The 19488-nt window shown below is 44.0% G+C and overlaps 1 protein-coding gene across 1 annotated transcript in view; it reads right to left on the reverse strand.

Annotated features, from left to right (window-relative positions):
- DNAH3 (dynein axonemal heavy chain 3) overlaps positions 1-19488 on the reverse strand; it is a 215466-nt gene that overhangs the window by 172756 nt on the left and 23222 nt on the right. Inside the window, 8 exon segments of the mRNA XM_017850181.1 lie at positions 484-565; positions 2498-2682; positions 7605-7783; positions 7971-8076; positions 10473-10612; positions 12349-12528; positions 15922-16117; positions 18447-18572. Of these exon segments, the coding sequence (XP_017705670.1) occupies positions 484-565; positions 2498-2682; positions 7605-7783; positions 7971-8076; positions 10473-10612; positions 12349-12528; positions 15922-16117; positions 18447-18572 (1194 nt within the window).

The raw sequence follows: 19488 nt of genomic DNA on the forward strand, positions 1-19488 counted from the left end.
ATAAATACCAACTGAATTGACAAATAATGAACGAATAAGTGATTACAGCCACATTCGCTCTGAACAAGTCCAGCTGTAAAATAGGCAATTTCTCAGCCCCCCTGCCATGCCTTTATTATCTCTGTCTTGATATCCTACAGATCTGTGGTCTCTAATGCAAGGCTGACAACTTCACTGTTACTATTGGGGAGGCCATTATAACATGCCACTGGTTTCGCCTTTTTCTCTCTGCACCGCCAAATTGCAATTATTCGAGGCAGGAAGGGAAGACATTAGCAGAGGTTACTACAGTGAAGCAGTCTTAAAGAAAACATCCCTCAGTGGGAAACCAAAGGAAATTCCTTCTCCACCAATTGTTTTCAGACTTCGCCCACACATTGCTGTGGAGTGGGGTGGGGGATGGTTTAGACAGAACCAGGAACCTGCGGCATGGGTGAAGAAGTCAGGTCTCATTTCCAAAACAATCCCGGACTCTCCCGGTACCTTTTAATCAGATCCATTTCTGCCTGATCCCTCTTGTGAAGGAGCAAGTTCCGGCTGTTTTCAAAGATATCTTCAATCTGGTCTGGCCAGAGGAACAGAGTGCTGTTCAATTTGATGTCCTCATCTGCAAAACACATACTGTCTCCTCCAGGACACTGTTTAGCATAGGTCAGGTCAGCATGTGGTGAATTAATTAGGCAGAACAAGAGGTCATCAGGAGTGGTGTGGGGGTGGCAATGAATACATGGATGAGTGACAGCGACATTTGTAGCATTTGTCGACATTTGGCCAAGCTAGAAGGTAGATGATATTATCATCCTCATTTGCACAGATGGCAAACACAGCCATTGAGCCTACTGGTCAAGGTTACACTGCTAGAAGGCAGCAGAGAGGAACTCAAATCCAGGTCCAACTAATTCCAAAGCCTACGTTCTAACCTCTCTGCTTGATTGCCTTCCTAGGCTAGGTCTGAGTCAAGTCAGAAATCCAGGATGATGCTCTGGTTCCACAATTCAAACTATTTCACTTCATCCGCATGTCGGTTTCCCTTTTGGTTAAATGGCAGTCATGGTATCAAAGTCAAATGCCCCACCCATTTTATGACTCTGGTCAATTAAAATGTCCACGCTGGGTTTCCTTTGTGAATTTTGGGAGGCAGACCCCACAGTGAGAGACCACAGTGTATCCAGGGGTCGAGGGCACAGTTCATGAACATGCAAGTGGATGGTTAGGGAACCACTTTTCACTCCCAGTCCCCACCTCTCCCTCCCGTCAACCTCCCCCTGACATCCATACATTGTGAACACCAAGTAATTCACAGGTATTTTCAGATAGAAAATGGCTTGTTCAGAGCTTATCAACTTTTCCTTCAGAATCTGCTTCTCACTTCAAAACTCTAACTTGGCCCAACAAGCTTTCAAGGAGCCCTGACTATTTATTTCCTTTTACAGTATGCAGGAGCATGAAGGAAACTGTCTCAGCCTCTTCAAAAGTGGGATTGATGAAGATTACAGATGGGTGGCCGGGGGCTGTGGCTCATGCCTATAATCCCAGCATGTTGGGAAGTCCAGGCAGGCAGATCACTTGAGACCTGGAGTTCAAGACCAGCCTGGCCAACATAGAAAAAAATCCTGTCTCTACTAAAAATAAAAAAATTAGTTGGGCATGGTGGCATGTGCCTGTAATCCCAACTACTCGGGAGGCTGAGGCATGAGAATTGATGGAACCCAAGAGGCAGAGAGGCTGCAGTGAGCCGAGGTGGTGGCATTGCACTACAGCCTAGGTGGCAGAGCAAGACCCTGTCTCAAAAAAAAAAAAAAAAAGATTACAGATGAGTAAAATCTACTCATTTAAAAAAAATGATTCTGCATTTGGAAGTGACTTTTCCAGGAATACCAGACACAGATGCCAAGACAGGGATCTAAGAACTGCAGGTCGGCCAGGCACTGTGGCTCATGCCTGTAATCCCAGAACTTTGGGAGGCTGAGGTGGGTGGATCACGAGGTCAAGAGATCGAGACCATCCTGGCCAACATAGTGAAACCCCATCTCTACTAAAAATACAAAAATTAGCTGGGCATGATGGCATGCACCTGTAGTCCCAGCTACTCTGGAGGCTGAGGCAGGAGAATTGCTTGAACCCGTGAGGCAGAAGTTGCAGTGAGCCGAGATCACACCACTGCACTCCAGTCTGGCGACAGAGCGAGACTGAAAAAAAAAAAAAAGAACTGGAGGTCAAGTATCTATCTATGTCTCCTTTGTGTCTAACCAGATTCCTTTTGTGTGATTCAAATTATTGTGGATATGAGTATAAAATTAGTGCCTCTAACATATGGGGACACTTGAAAGGTAGCTCTCCTGATATTTAGTGGTAGAATTCATATAACCATCCTTTTGCTCAACACTTTACCCCCAAATATATAAATACATATGGACTACTTGAAATGTTATATATACAAATATAAAATATACATATAGGTATGCATTTCGATATACACACATGGCATTGGACTTACGCGGCAAGTCTGCATAGTCCATCAGGAACTCCAGCCGTTCACTTGCGTCTCTAAGTTGCCTCCTGAGTTTGAACACAGTGACATCACTGGATTTCTTTAGGAATTCAATGAGGAATACCAGCTCCTTAGTGTTGGCAGGAACCTCACTGACTTTGTCTGCGATGTGGCTGTACTGATTACAAATGCTACAGAAAAGAAATAGCCATTGTCATCATTGTCATCATCATCATCGTCACCATCATCACCATCTAAAATGACTTTCTTGTAAGACTCCATGCTCAAAAGATATAATTCCTACTTGGAAAAAAGAACAATTTTTTTTTAAATTTTCTTCCCTGCCTGCAAATCCTTGATAGATAATATTCACATGCACACCGAATTCCAGGAATAATAACAGTCGTAATGATAATAATATCTGTTATGTATTAAGCCGTTATTAAGTGCCACACCCCATTCTAATCATTTCCATATATTAACTCATTTAATCCTCACAACAATTCTAAGAGGTAGATACTACTATTATCTACACTTCGGAATGGAAGAAAGTGACTCTGAGTAACATTATTGAAAGCAACATGGTATGTAGATGTCAGAGCCAAGATCTGAACCTGGGTTAATTGACTCCAAAGCTCATACTCTTAACAAATACACCATACTACCTTTCATACACAGAACCTAGATTTAGACCAAAACACCACCACCACCAACAGCAATCCCTCACATTTTGTGTTGAAATAGAGCACTGAATTAATTTTTAATCTTTTTTTTTTTTTTTTGAGACAGAGTCTCACTCTGTCAACCAGGCTGGATTACAGTGGTGTGATATCTCAGCTCACTGCAACCTATGCTTCCCAGGCTCAAGTGATTTTCCTGCCTCAGCCTCCCAAGTAGCTGGGATTACAGGTGCCTGCCACCACACCTGGCTAATTTTTGTATTTTTAGTAGAGATGGGGTTTTGCCATGTTGGTCAGTCTGGCCTTTAACTCCTGACCTCAGGTGATCTGCCCACTTTGGCCTCCTAAAGTGCTGCGATTACAGGCATGAGTCACCACGCCTGGCCTTTGGCAGAGAAAATGTGTCATTACTGGGACCACCAGGTCTAATTGGCCACTTTTCAAACATAAGACTGAAACATGATGTTATTATACAGATAATTTGAATATGCTCTAATTTATGCAAAAGGAAATGACTGACGGTCTTCAGCATCTTAACTACAATGAGAAGCAAATTATCCGCAATACGTCCACTCCTAGCACAGAGTGGTCCTCAACAGATGTTAGCAATGATATCATAGTTTTGTTATTACTTGATTGTGACATGCTGATTTTTTTTTTCTTTTTTGAGGCAGAGTCTTACTCTATCACCCAGGCTGGAGTGCAATGGCATGATCTCAGCTTATCGCAACCTCTGCCTCCCAGGTCCAAGAAATTCTCTGCCTCAGCCTCCCTAGTAGCTGGGATTACAGGTACCTCCCCACCACCACCACCACACCTGGCTAATTTTTGTATTTTTAGTAAAGACGGGTTTTCACCATCTTGACCAGGCTGGTCTTGAACTCCTGACCTCATGATCCACCTGCCTCAGTCTCCCAAAGTGCTGGGATTACAGGCGTGAGCCACCGCTGCCAGCCCTGTTGATGTTATTTTTAAGGCAGACAGAAACTTGAGAAGTCAGCCACCAACTTGGAGTTCAGCTGCTAACTTGGGTGTCTGCATTCTTAGATATCCCTGGGTTCAGAATGAGGCTCTTATTTTCACTTATATTAAAAAGACCTAAGGACATTATAAATTTATTTAGATACAGATGAACACACTGATCGACTAAGGCACCATGTTGCTTTGATTTGACAGGAACAAATGGATGATTGCTTAAGGGAAAAAAATCCATGGCTCAAACTTTCCCAAGAAAGTCTCCAAGTAGGCCCGGTATAGTGGCTCATGCCTGTAATCCCAGCAGTTTGGGAAGCTGAAGTTGGAGGATCACGTGAGCCCAGGAGTTTGAGACCAGCCTGGGCAACATGGCAAAACTCCATCACTACAAAAAATGCAAAAAGTAGCCAGGTGTAGTGTTGTGCGTCTGTAGTCCCAGCTACTTCGGGGGCTGAGGCAGGAGGATGGCTGGAGGCCAGAAGGTTGAGGCTGCAGTAAGCTTTGATCATGCCACTGCACTCCAGTCTGGGCAACAGAGTAAGACCCTGTCTCAACTTTTAAAAAAAGAAGGCTGAAAACCTTTTGCTATCCTCATCCCAATCCCAAACTCATATCCTATAAGCAAAGCAACTGAAGATCCAGGCTGGGCGCGGAGGCTCACGCCTGTAATCTTAGCACTTTGGGAGGCCAAGATGGGCAGATCACCTGAGGTCAGGAGTTTGAGACTAGGCTGGCCAACATGATGAAACCCCGTCTCTACTAAAAATACAAAAAATCAGCCGGGTGTGGTGGTATGCGCCTGTAATCCCAGCTACTCGGGAGGCTGAGGCTGGTGATCGCTTGAACCTGGGAGGCGGAGGTTGCAGTAAGCGAAGATAACGCCACTGCACTCCAGCCTGAACAACAGAGTGAGACTCAGTCTCAAAAAAAGAAAAGAAAGAAAGAAAAAAAGAAACTGAAGATCCAAGAGGCAAGGCTAGGGTTGCACAGCTCATAAATAGAAGGTCTTGGATTCAAAACTAGCTATTCTGGCTCCAAAACCAGGAATCAGACCTCTTCATCAATGAGTGAGAAAGCTGCTTGCACATGGACTTTGAGGTCAAAATGAACTAACTGGGTTAATTCCCAGATATGCCACTGCCTAACCTGTCAGAGTCTCAGGGTCTTCATCAACATGATGGAGAAAATAATGAACAACTTCTTAGGGTTGTTGTGAGTTCTTGAACAGATCTATTCTTTGCAGAGTACTTATTCGTGCCTAGACTATACAATGTGCTGGGAAGATGGCCACTAGTATTATGATTAATTTGCTGATGATTTTCTGATATGTATTTTGTAAAACTTAAAGTACTATAAAACGCTAAAATTATACATATATGAATAATATAGTATATAATAGAATATTAATAGTGGTGATTATTACTAAATCATTTTATTTTATACTTGTTTATTTTGAGGTAGGGTCTTGCTCTGTGGCTCAGGCTGGAGTGCAGTGGCTCAGTCATAACTCACTGCAGCCTTGAACTCCTGAACTCAAGTGATCCTCCTGCCTCAACTTGCATATCTCTCCTCTTTTTTATTTAATTTTTTTATTTTTTTGAGACAGAGTCTCATTCTGATGCACGGGCTGGAGTGCAGTGGTGTGAACATGGCTCATTGCAGCCTCCACTTCAGGGGCTCAAGTGATCCTCCCGCCTCAGCCTCTTGAGTAGCTGGGACCACAGGCACATGCTACCATGCCTGGCTAATTTTTTAATTTTTATTTTTGTACGGATGGCATCTTCCCATGTTGCCCAGGCGGGTCTTGAACTCCTGGGCTCAAGCCATCCTCCTGCCTCCACCTCCCAAAGTAAACCTAATCTCATGTTGGGACTATAGACGTGAGCCACGGCACCTGGCCACTAAATCATTTTCGTCTATAAAGTGCGTTGAGGAAGACAACTAGGATAACATGGAATAACCATTTTCTAACCTCCAGATAGAGACACAGTAGAAGGCAGTTGTCGTCTCAGCCGAGCATCCATTACCTCTTTCTGTAACAACACCTATGTCTTCTCAGGAACCCCCACCCCTTTCAGTTCATGTGGTTTAGGTAGGGTTGACACCCACCCCAGGGATGGGAACACCAGCCAAATCTAGGTCATCCTCTTGGCCAGTGTTTGATTCCATGTTGTACAAATGACCCAAGTCAGGCCAACCTCACACGGGCCAGGACTTTTCCAACGATGATGGAAAAAGAAACTTTTTGCCTCCTCTGGATAGGAACCTGGAAGGATGGAAGCCTGGAGCTGCAGAAGCCCATAAACTGGAGAAAAAGTGTTAAAGAATGGAGCCAACATGGAGGAAAGCCAAGCAGAGACAGGGGAATTGCGTCCTAATTGCAGTGTGGAGGGCCTGAAGCTAGAAACCCTAAACTTTTCAACATGTGAGCCGCAAATTCCCTTTTTAAACCAAGCTAGTCTGTTTGAGCTTCTATCCATTACGACCAAAAACATCTAGTCTAACACATAGTTATCAATAAAATAAAGGCATAATATAGTTTAAGATTGAACAATGGAACCAAACATGGTGGCTCACACCTGTAGTCTCAAGAGACTTAGGAGGCTGAGGCAGGAGGATCACTTGCGCCCAGGAGGTCGAGGCTGCTGTGAGCTATGATCACGACACTACTGCACTCCAGCCTAGGAGACAGAACAAGACCATGTCTCTAAAAAAAAAGAAGAAAAAAATGATATGCAAATAGAGGCAGGAGGATCGCTTGAGTCTAGGAATTTGAGGCTACGGTGCACTGTGACCTGGGAATAGCCACTACAATCCAGCTTGGACAACATAGCGAGACCCTGTCTCTGAAAACAATTAAAAAATTAGCCAGCCACGATGGTGGATGCCTATAGTCCAGCTACTCAGGAGGCTGAGGCAAGAGGATTGCTTGAGCGTAGGAGTTCGAGGCTGCAGTGAGCTATGATCAGGCCACTGCACTCCAGACAGAGTGAAACTCCATTTCGAAAAAGAAAAAGATTGAACAACAGAATTTCCAGACCTATACAGCAGAATTCTGCCTAGGAGTGATTCTAAGGAAAATGCGCCTGTAAGCACTTTGTGTTTTAAAATATGTGCTAGATGGACAGTGAGAAGGGCCCATGACCTCAGACAGACACAAGCCCAGGAAGCAGTCTGCATTCTCCTGAATTTGCCTGCAAGAAGGCAAAAGCTTCAGGATCAGAGACGAACTGCTAAGAAATGCCCTCCATCCGCCTACTCCAACCCCCATGTCGCTTTCTCTTGACTGTTCACCTCCTAGCCTGAACCTGAATTCCTTACTACCCTTACCTAGGGGCAGAAAAAACTTGAACTAGAAAATAATCTGTTCACTGCTAGAAGGTGCAAGTTCTGATCACTTTTTCATCTCCAGTTGGTGCCAAACACCATTGCTATTTGTCTGCACAGAATTACGATACCTGGTATTGGTGTCTCGGTTTACAACCACTTGGAATTGAATCAGATGTTCTTTAAGATTTTGAGCTCGCTCACAGAGATCGTAATTTAGGGCCGTAGCATCAAGGCAGAACATGGCTAAAGGCACGGTGATGTGCATGGATGCAATTTCATTTCTCCGTTTCTTTATGGCATTGATCTTCTGCAGAAAGGAGCACATTCAGTAGCTTGATTTGCCCTTGAGCCTCTCCCATTTGCCCCCAGCCTCACCCCGGCCCACCCTAGTCCAATGCTGAGCACGGTCTATGCACCAAAGAGACACTAACTGCTCATTGGATTGTCTGCAACACATGTCGCCAAGGTATAAAATTTCAAGTGACATTTCCTACCGTCACAAAATCATCAATGTCATGATTTTCTTTCAGGAACGCAGCGATGTTTTGTTCTGCTGTATTATCCAGTAAGTCATTATACATTTTGTAGACATTTAAATATCTTCCATATTGAAGAGTGTGAAATCAAACACACAAATACAAGTCAATCAAATCAGATGAGTCAGAGTGGCAAATGAAGACACAGTAGCATTTTTAAAAATTTAGCCCAATTCAGGAAAGAGAACTATAATGTGGCAAAAAGTTGCATTACAGAACTCAGAATTTTGGCTCTGAATTTCAATTTCACCACTTCCTAGCAGTGTAAATTTAGACAAGATATTTCACTTTTTCCAGGACCAGTGTTGTATTGGTCCATTTTCACACTGCTGATAAAGATATACCCGAGACTGGGAAGAAAAAGAGGTTTAATTGGACTTACAGTTCCACATGGCTGGGGAGGCCTCAGAATCATGGTGGGAGACAAAAGGCACTTCTTACGTGGCAGTGGCAAGAGAAAATGAGGAAGAAGAAAAGGTGGAAACCCCTGATAAACCCATCAGATCTCGTGAGACTTATTCACTATCACGAGACTAGCACGGGACAAAATGGCTCCTATGGTTCAATGACCTCCCCCTGTGTCTTTCCCACAACACGTGGTAATTCTGGGAGATAGAATTGAAGTTGAGATTTGGTGGGGACACAGTCAAACCATATCATTCTGCCCCGGCCCCTCCAAATCCCATGTCCTCATATTTCAAAACCAACCATGCCTTCCCATTAGTCCCCCAAATTCTCAACTCATTTCAGCACCAACCCAAAAATCCACAGTCCAAAGTCTCATCTGAGACAAGGCAAGTCCCTTCTGCCTATGAGCCTGTAAAATCAAAAGCAAGCTTTTGATTTTGTCTACTAAAAATACAAAAATTAGCTGGACGTGGTGGCACATGCCTGTGGTCCCAACTACTTGGGAGGCTGAGGCAGGAAAACTGCCTGAACCCAGGAGGTGGAGGTTGCAGTGAGCTGAGATCACGCCACTGTACTCCAACCTGGGTAACAGCGAGATGCCATCTCAAAAAATAATAAAAGAAAAGAAAACAAAGAAAAGAAAATAATTGTGTATCTAAGATTCCAAGAATAGGGAAAACAGAGGTTTCAAATAGACTCTCCCAAATCAAATTCACAAGGGCAGGGCTTCCAAATATGAGCCCATGATTTTTTGACTAGGTTAGCAGTTGTTCCCAACTGGTGGAGACTTCTGGCCATGCCCGAAGACATTCTTGGCTGTCACAACCAGGGGATTCCTGCTGGCATGCATAATTCCTACAAGGATTCTGCTAAACAGCCCACCACCCACAGGACAGCCCCCACAACAGAATTTTCCAGTCAAAAATGTCAATAGAGCTGCAGTACAAAAACTCTGGGTTGGTGTGACCATATCTCTTAGTTTGCCTGGGACAGTCCAGGTTTACACCTGTTGTCCCATGGTAATAGTTAACAACACTCTTTTCAACCGTAAAGTGTCTCGCTTTGGAAGTTACTTACAGGATCACCCTAAACTAGTGTGATATGGTTTGGTTGTGTCCTCACCCAAATTTCATCTTGAATTGTAGTTCCCACAATTCCCATGTGTTGTGGGAAGGACTCGGTGGGAGGTAATTTAATCATGAGGGCAGTTACCCTCATGCTGTTCTCGTGACAGTGAGTTCTCACGAGATCTGACGGTTTATAAGAGGCTTTTCCCTCCCCCTTTTGCTCAGCGCTTCCCCTTCCTGCTGCCATGAGAAGGACGTGTTTGCTTCCTCTTCTGCCATGACTGTAAGTTTCCTGAGGCCACCCCAGACCTGCAGAATTGTGAGTCAATTAAGCCTCTTTCTTTTGTAAATTACTCAGTCTCAAGCATGTCTTCATTAGCAGCGTGAGAATAGACTATACATAGTGATTAGTCACGTGTGCAACTGTGAGATGATTTACAGTGTGATTATTAAAGGGCATGGCCTGTGGGTTCAGATAACTGATTCTCAATCCCCAAATCCAAAAAGCTCTGAAAACTGAAAGTTGCCTCAAAATTCACTTGGTAGCAAAAGTTGGCCTAAACGGATATGAGGCTATTTACGTGAGTACTTACAGGTTTCCCTGCAGAAATATCAACATGTTGCCTCAGACCTCACAGAAACTGCAGGATAATATATGATATATGCATTATGTTACTTTTATATAACCCAGAAATTTTGAAGTGTCAAAACCCATCTGGCTTCACAACTATCAGATAATGGAGGTGGACCTGTAACTGAATTTGAATCCTGGCCCTCCTAACTATTTGCTATGTAACACTGGGACAGTTAGAGTTTTCCCATCTGTAAAGTGGGGACAAATAGTAACGTTAGCTCATGTAAGTATTGGCTATTCTTACTATGTATGTGTTCAGGTGTGTGGGAACAGGAATAGCTTATTGGATGAGAGTTAAGAATGCCAAATCAATGCCAAAAAGCTACGTAGCTAATAAAGTTATAACTCAACTTACTTGCGGGGGCCAACTTGATTTTCTGAAATACCTTGAAAGTTTGACTCAAAAAATCAGAAAAAAGTTTTTCTTCTGCATTAACAGTTCCAAGGATCAGATTATATCCTTTCAGCTCTGGGAACAGGACAGATTCCACCTAAAGAGTAAACACCACTTTTGCACGTTGCGAGACTTAAGAAGGGAGATACCAAAACGCAAAGCCTCCTGTAATCCGCTCATTTCCAGGGATGCCAGTTGCATGTTTACTCTATTTCCTCTGAGATAGTGCTGGAATCACCCTGCTGTTTCTTCCTCTGTTCTCTTTCCTTTCCTTCTTGCCTGGATTACTCATCTTTCAAATCCCTGACCTTTCAGGTGTCTTGCCCTTTGAGAGTCCCCCTTGCTCCCGCTCCCTGCCCCACCACCCTCCAGTGGATGTTGGTTTCCCTGTTTCAGGCTCACCTTCTGAACTTTTCCTGCTTAGCACTCATCACAATTACAATTAGATGAGTGTGTAATGAGATGTTCTAGGTGTGTCATGGAATACAAATCCCCTGAAGGCCTGGATCATATTTGACTTCTTCACTGTTATATCCCCAGGGCCTAGCAAAAGTTTGGCACTTAGTAAGTGCTCAAAAAATATTGTGTGAGTCAATGAATATTACTGTAGTGCTCCCCTCCTCCCCTACTACCCAGTTTTCCTCTCTAATGAGAAGTCCAAGTCGGTCTTGAACAGCTGCTTGTACACATTGCCAATGAGCAGCAGCAGCAGTGAAGGAGAGTTTAAAGCGGTATGTATTTCAGCTATCCCCCATGCATAGTCATCCAAATTACAGGGTCTTCTCTTCCATTTCCTTCCTAGGGATACTGGTCGTAGGAGAGCTTCCCACTGTTTCTTCCCCTCCCACATACCCAGTTTTAATGGAGCATTTAGAACCCTATAAGTAGCGATTTGCAAAGAGAAGAGTGCTTGGGCCTCCTTGCACTGCAACCTTGAACTCCTGGGCATTCGTTTCACATAAGCAAGGCCCATGTGAAGCACACATAATGCATGGAGAGAGTGAGAAGGTGGGAGCGTGAGGGAGCTAGCCAGCAAGACCCCACAGATCCCTTCCCTGTATGGAACTGGACAATGGCCCTTTGGCCATACTAACCAATCAGAGGGAGTTAAGAAAAGACGGCACTAAAAGGAGTTACATCCACGTGCATGATCCTGTCTAGTAATAACAGTTTGTTAATAAGTGTCTGGAATTTAATTAGTAACTCTACCCTGGAAAGCAAACTGGAAAGGCCTTGGGCCAGGAAGGGAATGGTTCTTCTCTCTAGAAGCCTACAGTGGCTAAAACATAACAAACCAACCAACAAACATGCACACAGACAAGCGAAACTTCAAACGGAAATTTTTAAAAATTCTTGGCAAGTTAATGACAGTGGATTCATGATGGATTATTACCTCAGGGATATGGCTTGGGACCTATCTCAGTCATTGAAGTTGACATCATGGAGGACACTATCCTCTCTCACAAAGTAGCTCTTTTTTTTTTTCTTTTTTCTATTTTTTTTGGAGACGGAGTCTCCTTCTGTCGCTCAGGCTGGAGTGCAGTGGCGCCCTCTAGGCTCACTAAAACCTCTGCCTCCCCGCATTCAAGCGATTCTCCTACAAAGCAGCTCTTCATGCCCTTGTTAGAAGCACAATTCTGGGCCGCGTGAATATTTCTTTATGGTCCAAATCATCATCTGTCTGGGGTCAAGCGGGTATACTCAGGCTGTATCTCCAAAGTGAAGCTCCCTTAACTGAATATCACAGTGACCTGACTTGTACAACCTCTTTCAATACATTTTATTCAGTAAGTGAATAAATCATGCAAATGAATGATTAAGTGACTACTATACCTTGGGGATTCCATTCGAGTTCTTAATAATTTCCAGGAAAGAGTCACGTATTAATTCCCAGCAGCCATCAAAAGATGGATTGAAGACAATAATGGGTTCACTGACTTCAAGTCTGATCATGATTAGCTGAGGTATGAAAAACTTCATCTCTTGGTAGGGCTCCTTAAAATCATTCCCATCCTTCAGGAGACATAAGGTAGGGCAAGTGTTACAAAATCGGGCCTTCCAAAATTAAGGGAGTGAATTTTATACATTCACAGAACTACATGAGGACCAGAAAAGGCAATGAAGGGCATCATACACTGTTTATATTTAAAATACGGGCTGGGGCCGGGCCCCGTGGTTCACACCTGTAATCCCAGCACTTTGGAAGGCTGAGACAGGTGGATCACCTGAGGTCAGGAGTTCAAGATCAGTCTGGCCAACATGGTGAAACCCCATCTCTACTAAAAAACACAAAAAACTAGCCAGGCTTGGTGGTGGGCGCCTATAATCCCAGCTACTTGAGAGGCTGAGGCAGTAGAATCACTTGAAACCAGGAGGCAGAGGTTGCAGCGAGATCACGCCATTACACTCCAGCCTGGGCAACAAGAGCGAAACTCCATCTCAAAAAAAATAATAAAAACAAATAAAATATGTATTGGGTCTAGCTTAGCCCACCCTGACTCCATGCACTCTCCCCTTCCCAAAGCCTTTACTCCCTTTTGTTTATGTGGCTTGGTAATTCTTGCACCCAATTTCTAGATCCTTCCCATCCTTCAAAATTCAGCTAAAACATTTCTTCCTTTGGGAAGCCACCCTGTTTCTCAGCTGGATATAATCTCCTCCCACTTCTGTACTTGTGTATTTCTACTTCCTCTGTTTTGTTTGTTTGTTTGTTTGTTTGTTTTTAATTTATTTGTTTCCTTAGAGACAAGGTCTCACTATGTTGCCCAGGCTGGTCTTAAACTGCTGAGCTCAAGTGAGCCTCCTGCCTCAGCCTCCCAAAGTGCTGAGATTACAGGCATGAGACACCAGGCCCAGCCTAGTATTTTTTTCTTTCTCTGTGGTAGGAATTTATATGCATATCTCAACTTCTCTGTTCTAAAGTTGAGGGCAGGATCTATGTCTGATCATCTCTCTCCTCCAAAATACCTAAGACAGCGTATAGTACCTAATAGGTGCTCAATAAAAATTTATTGATTCAGTCTGAAAGTATTAATCGTAATCTGTATAACCCCGAATGGAGTTGCTAATGAGCATACAGTTTATTTTAGACACTCAAAATGTCAACCTTGCTACAACACAAATATTGACATAGAGCTATTTCCAATTCCCTACAAAAGCTGTAACCCAGGATACCCTCATAAACCACAGCACCTAATGAAATTGTCATAAGGCAGCTGTAAAGTACTTCTTACACAGAGGTTTCTAGATCCATTTAAAGATGACTGATGATATTTGGTGAATACCTACTGTATATCAAACACCTATAAATTCCCCTCTTTTTTCCAGACATAGGAGATTTTACATTTCCCTTTGTGTGGAATTTTAGAGTGAGATTGGCTTCCACTCCTGGGTTTCTTCTGCTTAGCAAAGTAGACAATTATGATGACATTTATAGATTGGTCCTCTTTAGAGAGCTAACATTGCAATTCAGCACCATTGGTTTCTATATTTTTGAGCAAAAGGCCAATTGTTCATCTTTACTTCATTTGGAAAACTTAACCATTTATAACCAGGTAATTTTTTATTTTATCACTTTTTTTATTTTATCACGTTTTAAAACGTGCACATGGCATAAAATTCAAAAGAATATCGATTTTTAGGCTATCTAAATTCAGGGAATGCTATGGTGCTTTGAAAACTAGGATTTACTGTTTTCAGTGTCTTTTTTTTTTTTTTTTTTTTTGAGTTGGAGTCTTGCTCTGTCACCCAGGCTGGAGTGGCGTGATCTCGGCTCACTGCAACCTCTGCCTCCCAGGTTCAAGCAATTCTCCTGCCTCAGTCTCCTGAGTAGTTGGGACTACAGGAATGCACCACCATGCTCGGCTAATTTTTGTGTTTTTAGTGAGACGGGGTTTCACCATGTTGACCAGGCTAGTCTCGAACTCCTGACCTCAGGTGATCTGCCTGCCTCGGCCTCCTAAAGTTCTGGGATTACAGGCATAAGCTACCGCGCCCGGCCAGTGTTTTCAGTTTTCATTTCGACCTCACTAAAACAGTTTCATTTAAAAAAGTTCTTAATTAGGTCAACAAAGCCTTTTGTCTTTGGAGGTGCACCTTGCCAAGACCAAAGAACAAAAGCCCATATCTGCAATGAAACATACAAGCCATTGTATGTTTCAAGCCAAAGATTGAAAACAAACCTTTTCCAACCCCTTCCTTGTAACAGAGAGGATGAAAAAAATGATTCCTTCTCCTCGAACTGTAAGACATAGGTATTTGATTTTATGCAATTTTGCAATTTTTCTTTACATTTTCTTTTTTTTTTTTTTTTTTTTTTTTTTTTTTTTTTTTTGAGACGGATCTCGCTCTGTCGCCGGCTGGGAAGTGCAGTGGCGCAATCTCATGCTCACCTGCCAAAGTACGCTTCTGGGTTTACGCTATTCTCCTGCCTCAGCCTCCCTGATTCTGGGACACAGGCGCCCACCACTCGCCCGGCTAGTTTTTTGTATTTTATAGTAGAGACGGGGTTTCACCGTTGTTAGCCAGGATGGCTCAATCTTCTGACCTCGTGATCCGCCGTCCCTTGGCCTCCCAAGTGCTGGGTTACGGAGCCACCGCGCCCAGCCTTCTTTACATTTTCTTAACAACTTTTCTACTTCTGTACATTTTTACCAACTTAATACTGAGTAATTATCTCAAGAAAATTTCCTATGTATTTAAGGAAATTATTTTTAAAATTATTCCAATCCACTGCTGGACTGGACTTTTAAGATTTTATTTACGGTTTTATATCTCTCTTCAAAAATTAAAAAAATGATACCTATTAATTGTACATATTTACGGGATACATATAATGTATAGTGAGATCATGGTAATGAGCACATCCATCATCTCAAACGTTTACTTTTTTCTTTTCTTTTTGAGACAGAGTTTCACTCTTGTCGCCCAGGCTGGAGTGCAATGGTGTGATCTGGGCTCACTGCAACCTCCGCCTCCTGGGTTCAAGCAATTCTCTTGCCTCAGCCTCCCAAGTAGCTGGGACTACAGGCACCCGCCACTACACCAGGCAAATTTTTGTATTTTTAGTAGAGATGGGGTTTCACCATGTTGACCAGGTTGGTCTTGAATTCCTGACCTCAGGTGATCCACCCGCCTTGGCCTCCCAAAGTGCTGAAATTACAGGCATGAGCCAGTGCGCCCAGCCACATTTACCATTTGTGTGTGTGTGTTGGCAACATTCAATATCCTTCTTCCAGCTAAAAGAAGGCATTTTTATAAACTAACAACTGCCTGATGTGGGTGCAAGTCAGGCATTTCACTTTGTGCCCTGGCTCACAGCTGAGGACATACACAACAGAATCCTGGCTCTAACCAGGTAACCAGGTTATTCCCCTCAAAAGGCGCAAGTGCAGGTCCGTGACATACTTTGTGTATCATGAAAAGGGAAACGAGGTCCTCAAGCGACTTAATGACCAGCTCCCTGAGCTGCAGCGACATGAATGATGCCACAGAAGCAAAATATTCCTCAATGTTTCGACAGGTGTCATAGTTGCTCTTAGGAGCGAAATGAACCCAGTACTCCTTCCGTGAGGTAAAAAGCTGGGCACAGGTGGGGATCCACCTGTAAAGACAGAAGGTGTCCACGTGAGAAGCTCTTCTGGGCTCCAAGGAACCCTCTTGCCATGCCCCCTGAGCTCAGTGATGAGGCAGATGGGCTCATGTTCCACCAAGCAGCCTCGCAAATCAGTACTTTCAATTTCCAGCCACCTTACCTGCCATGCCTCTTTCTTGGGAAAAAAGTAATAAGATTTGAATTAACAGGTTATTCTTCCACTGAGAACACCCAAATGAAAAGGGGATATTGGTGGCACATCCTGCTGAAAGAGTCTATAGTTTCTTCATTATAATCAGAGATTGGGGTAAAGGGGCATAAGGAACTAGAATGTTCTGTCCAACTTCTCTCTCTCTAGCAGGTGCCTGGCCTCTGATTCAGACTTCGTAGGGGGAAAGAGAGAACAAAGAGCGAAGAAAGAAAACATGAAAGGAGAAACTCCAGTGTGGTCCTGGCTGCTCAGAAGTTGATAGTAGAAATCAGAAAACCAAAAGAAGAAATAGCCAAGTGTGGTGGCTCATGCCTGTAATCCCAGCACTTTGGGAGACCAAAGCAGGCAGATCACTTGAGGCCAGGAGTTTGAGACCAGCCTGGCCAACATGGCAAAACCCGTCTCTACAAAAAAAAAAAAAAATTAGCTGGGCATGGTGCATGGTGGCACACACCTGTAGTCCCAGCTTGGGAGGCTGAGGCAGGAGAATCACTTGAACCTGGGAGATGGGAGGTTGCAGTGAGCTGAGATTGCGCCACTGCACTCCAACTTGAGTGACAGAGCGAGTGAAACTCTGTCTCAAACAAACAAACAAACAAACAAATAACAACAACAAAGAAGAAGAATAAATAGATGGTTTATTGTTTCTTTCCTCCCATGTACCCCAGTTTCTAATTCCCGGTGGAAACCACTGGCCTTTTCATCCTATCGCATCTTTTCTCTGATTGCTACATCTTTTCTCTGACTACTCTAGCAGTCAGAGAAGCACTACTACTGGTTGTAGTAACAGAGGTAGGAGATTTATTGAGCAGCTATTATGTGCCAATGATTGCATCTACATTTTCTCTGCTAATAGAAAACTCATCCTCAGGTATTATCATCACCATTTTATACAAGAGAATTTCTCTGGCTGTGGAGGTAGTCTCGCAGGCATTTGCAAACGAAAAAGGATTGTGTAAATGTAAGAAACCCTTTTGCCTTGAAATCTTGAGGCTGTTTATCTGGACCATCTGAATATAAGTCATTCAAATGCATTCCCCTGTAACACAGCAAGGTCTAAAGCAGGGGTCCCCAACCTCTGGGCCACAGACTGGTTGTATAGGAACCCGGCCATACAGCAGGAGGTGAGCAGCAGGTGGGCGAGCGAAGCTTCATCTGTATTTACAGCCACTCCCCATGGCTTTTGTTAACTGCCTGAGCTGGGCCTCCTGTCAGACCAGCAGTGGCATTAGATTCTCACAGGAGCGTGAACCCTATTGTGAACTGCACATGCCAGGGCTCTAGGTTGCACACTCCTTAGGAGAATCTAATGCCTGATGATCTGTCACTGTCTTCCATCACCTTCAGATGGAACCGTCTAGTTGCAGGAAAACAAGCTCAGGGCTCCCTCTGTTTCTACATTATGGTGAGTCGTAGAATTATTTCATTATCTATTACAATGTAATCATAAAAACAAGGTGCATAGTAAATGTCGTGTGCTTGAATCATCCCGAAACCCCTACCTGCCCCAGTCTGTGGAAAAATTGTCTTCCCCAAAACCAGTCCCTGTTGCAGAAACGGGCGGGAACAGCTGGTCTAAAGGATCCCAGGAGGAGGAAATGGGGGTGACAGCCTCCCAAGGAATGGTGATGGGGGAGTTTCAAGAAGGCAGAGGGAGACCAAGCGTGGGGCAGAAAGAAGCTGGACATGAGTAAAAGAGGACACGAGTCCGGGCGCGGTGGCTCATGCCTGTAATCCCAACACTTTGGGAGGCTGAGGCGGGCGAATGACAAGGTCATGAGATTGAGACCAGCCTGGCTAACACAGTGAAACCCCGTCTCTACTAATAATACAAAAAAAATCAGCTGGGCGTGGTGGCACGCGCCTGTAGTCCCAGCTACTCGGGATGCTGAGACAGGAGAATTGCTTGACCCCGGGAGGTGGAGGTTGCAGTGAGCTGAAATTGCGCCATTGCACTCCAGCCTGGGCAACAGAAAGAGACTCTGTCTCAAAAAAAAAAAAAAAAAAAAAAAAGACACAAAAGGATGCCGGTGGGACGACCCCCAGGCTGGGTACCAGCTTCATTTCAGAGGGTTTTCAGTCTTTAAGGTATCGTGGTGCATCCCCACTCGGAGGGCAGATACTGACTTGTTGAGAAGAGTCTGGTGCGCCTCCAGGCAGTGTTTCTGGATCACATCCCAATATTCCTGAGGCTGCAGAGGCAATTTTCCCGCTAGTATTTCTGCTGTTCGAACAAACCTGAGGTCTCTGAATCTGCCAAAAGAGAGGGAGAAATTTCCTAAGCTAAAGAACACTTAATAACAAATCCCACAGGGCAGGTTCCAAGGGTGTGTGTTCACGTTTCTCAATGAGAGGAAAGTTAAGCAGAATGAAAATAATTCCAGGATATGGGAAAGATCCTGAGGAGGATATGGGAGGTTGAGGAGGCAGGAGCTAAGTCCTAAAGAACACTTGCAGGGAGGGGACAAATGAGGTGACCCAAGAGTGATCCTGAGCCTTAGATGTGCCTCACTCTGCAAAAGCCATCAAGGGGCGGGGTTGTGGCACCAGCTGGAGACTCAGCTGGCTAAGAACTTGGGTATCAAATGGACGAATCAATGTTCTTTACAACAGTGAAGACCCAGAGGCCAGGACCAAGCAGATCACCATCTTCATCATCAAATGGTATTCACCCAAGCCTCTGGGTGAGCTCTTGAAGGCAACTTTGAGGACTGCTTTGATTTAAAATAAAGAGCTTATGGATCCCAGCACTTTGGAGGCTAAAGAGGGAGGATGGCTTTGAGCTCAGGAGTTTGAGACCAGCCTGGCAATATAGTGAGACATCATCTCTCCAAAAACAAAAAAGACACGCTGGTGTGGTGGTGCACACCTGTAATTCCAGCTACTTAGGAGACTGAGGCAGGAGGATCGCTTGAACCCAGGAGGTCAAGGCTACAGGGAGGTCAAGGCTACAGGATTGCATCATTGCACACCAGCCTGGGTGACAGAGCAATATCCTGTCTCCAAAAAGAAAAAGGAAAAAAAGCCTATGGAGCCAAAAAAGCCTCTTTAAGTCCTCTAACTCCTGTCACTATGAGGGCGAAGAAAGACCAACCAGTGAGAAGAAATGAGAGTTTTCTCCATTATGAGGGGTATCCTTTTAACACCTAAGTCAGATTCTATCTGCTCA

Source organism: Rhinopithecus bieti, unplaced genomic scaffold (genome assembly GCF_001698545.2).
Source record: "Rhinopithecus bieti isolate Rb0 unplaced genomic scaffold, ASM169854v2 scaffold_1918, whole genome shotgun sequence".
NCBI classification, from domain to species: Eukaryota; Metazoa; Chordata; class Mammalia; order Primates; family Cercopithecidae; genus Rhinopithecus; species Rhinopithecus bieti.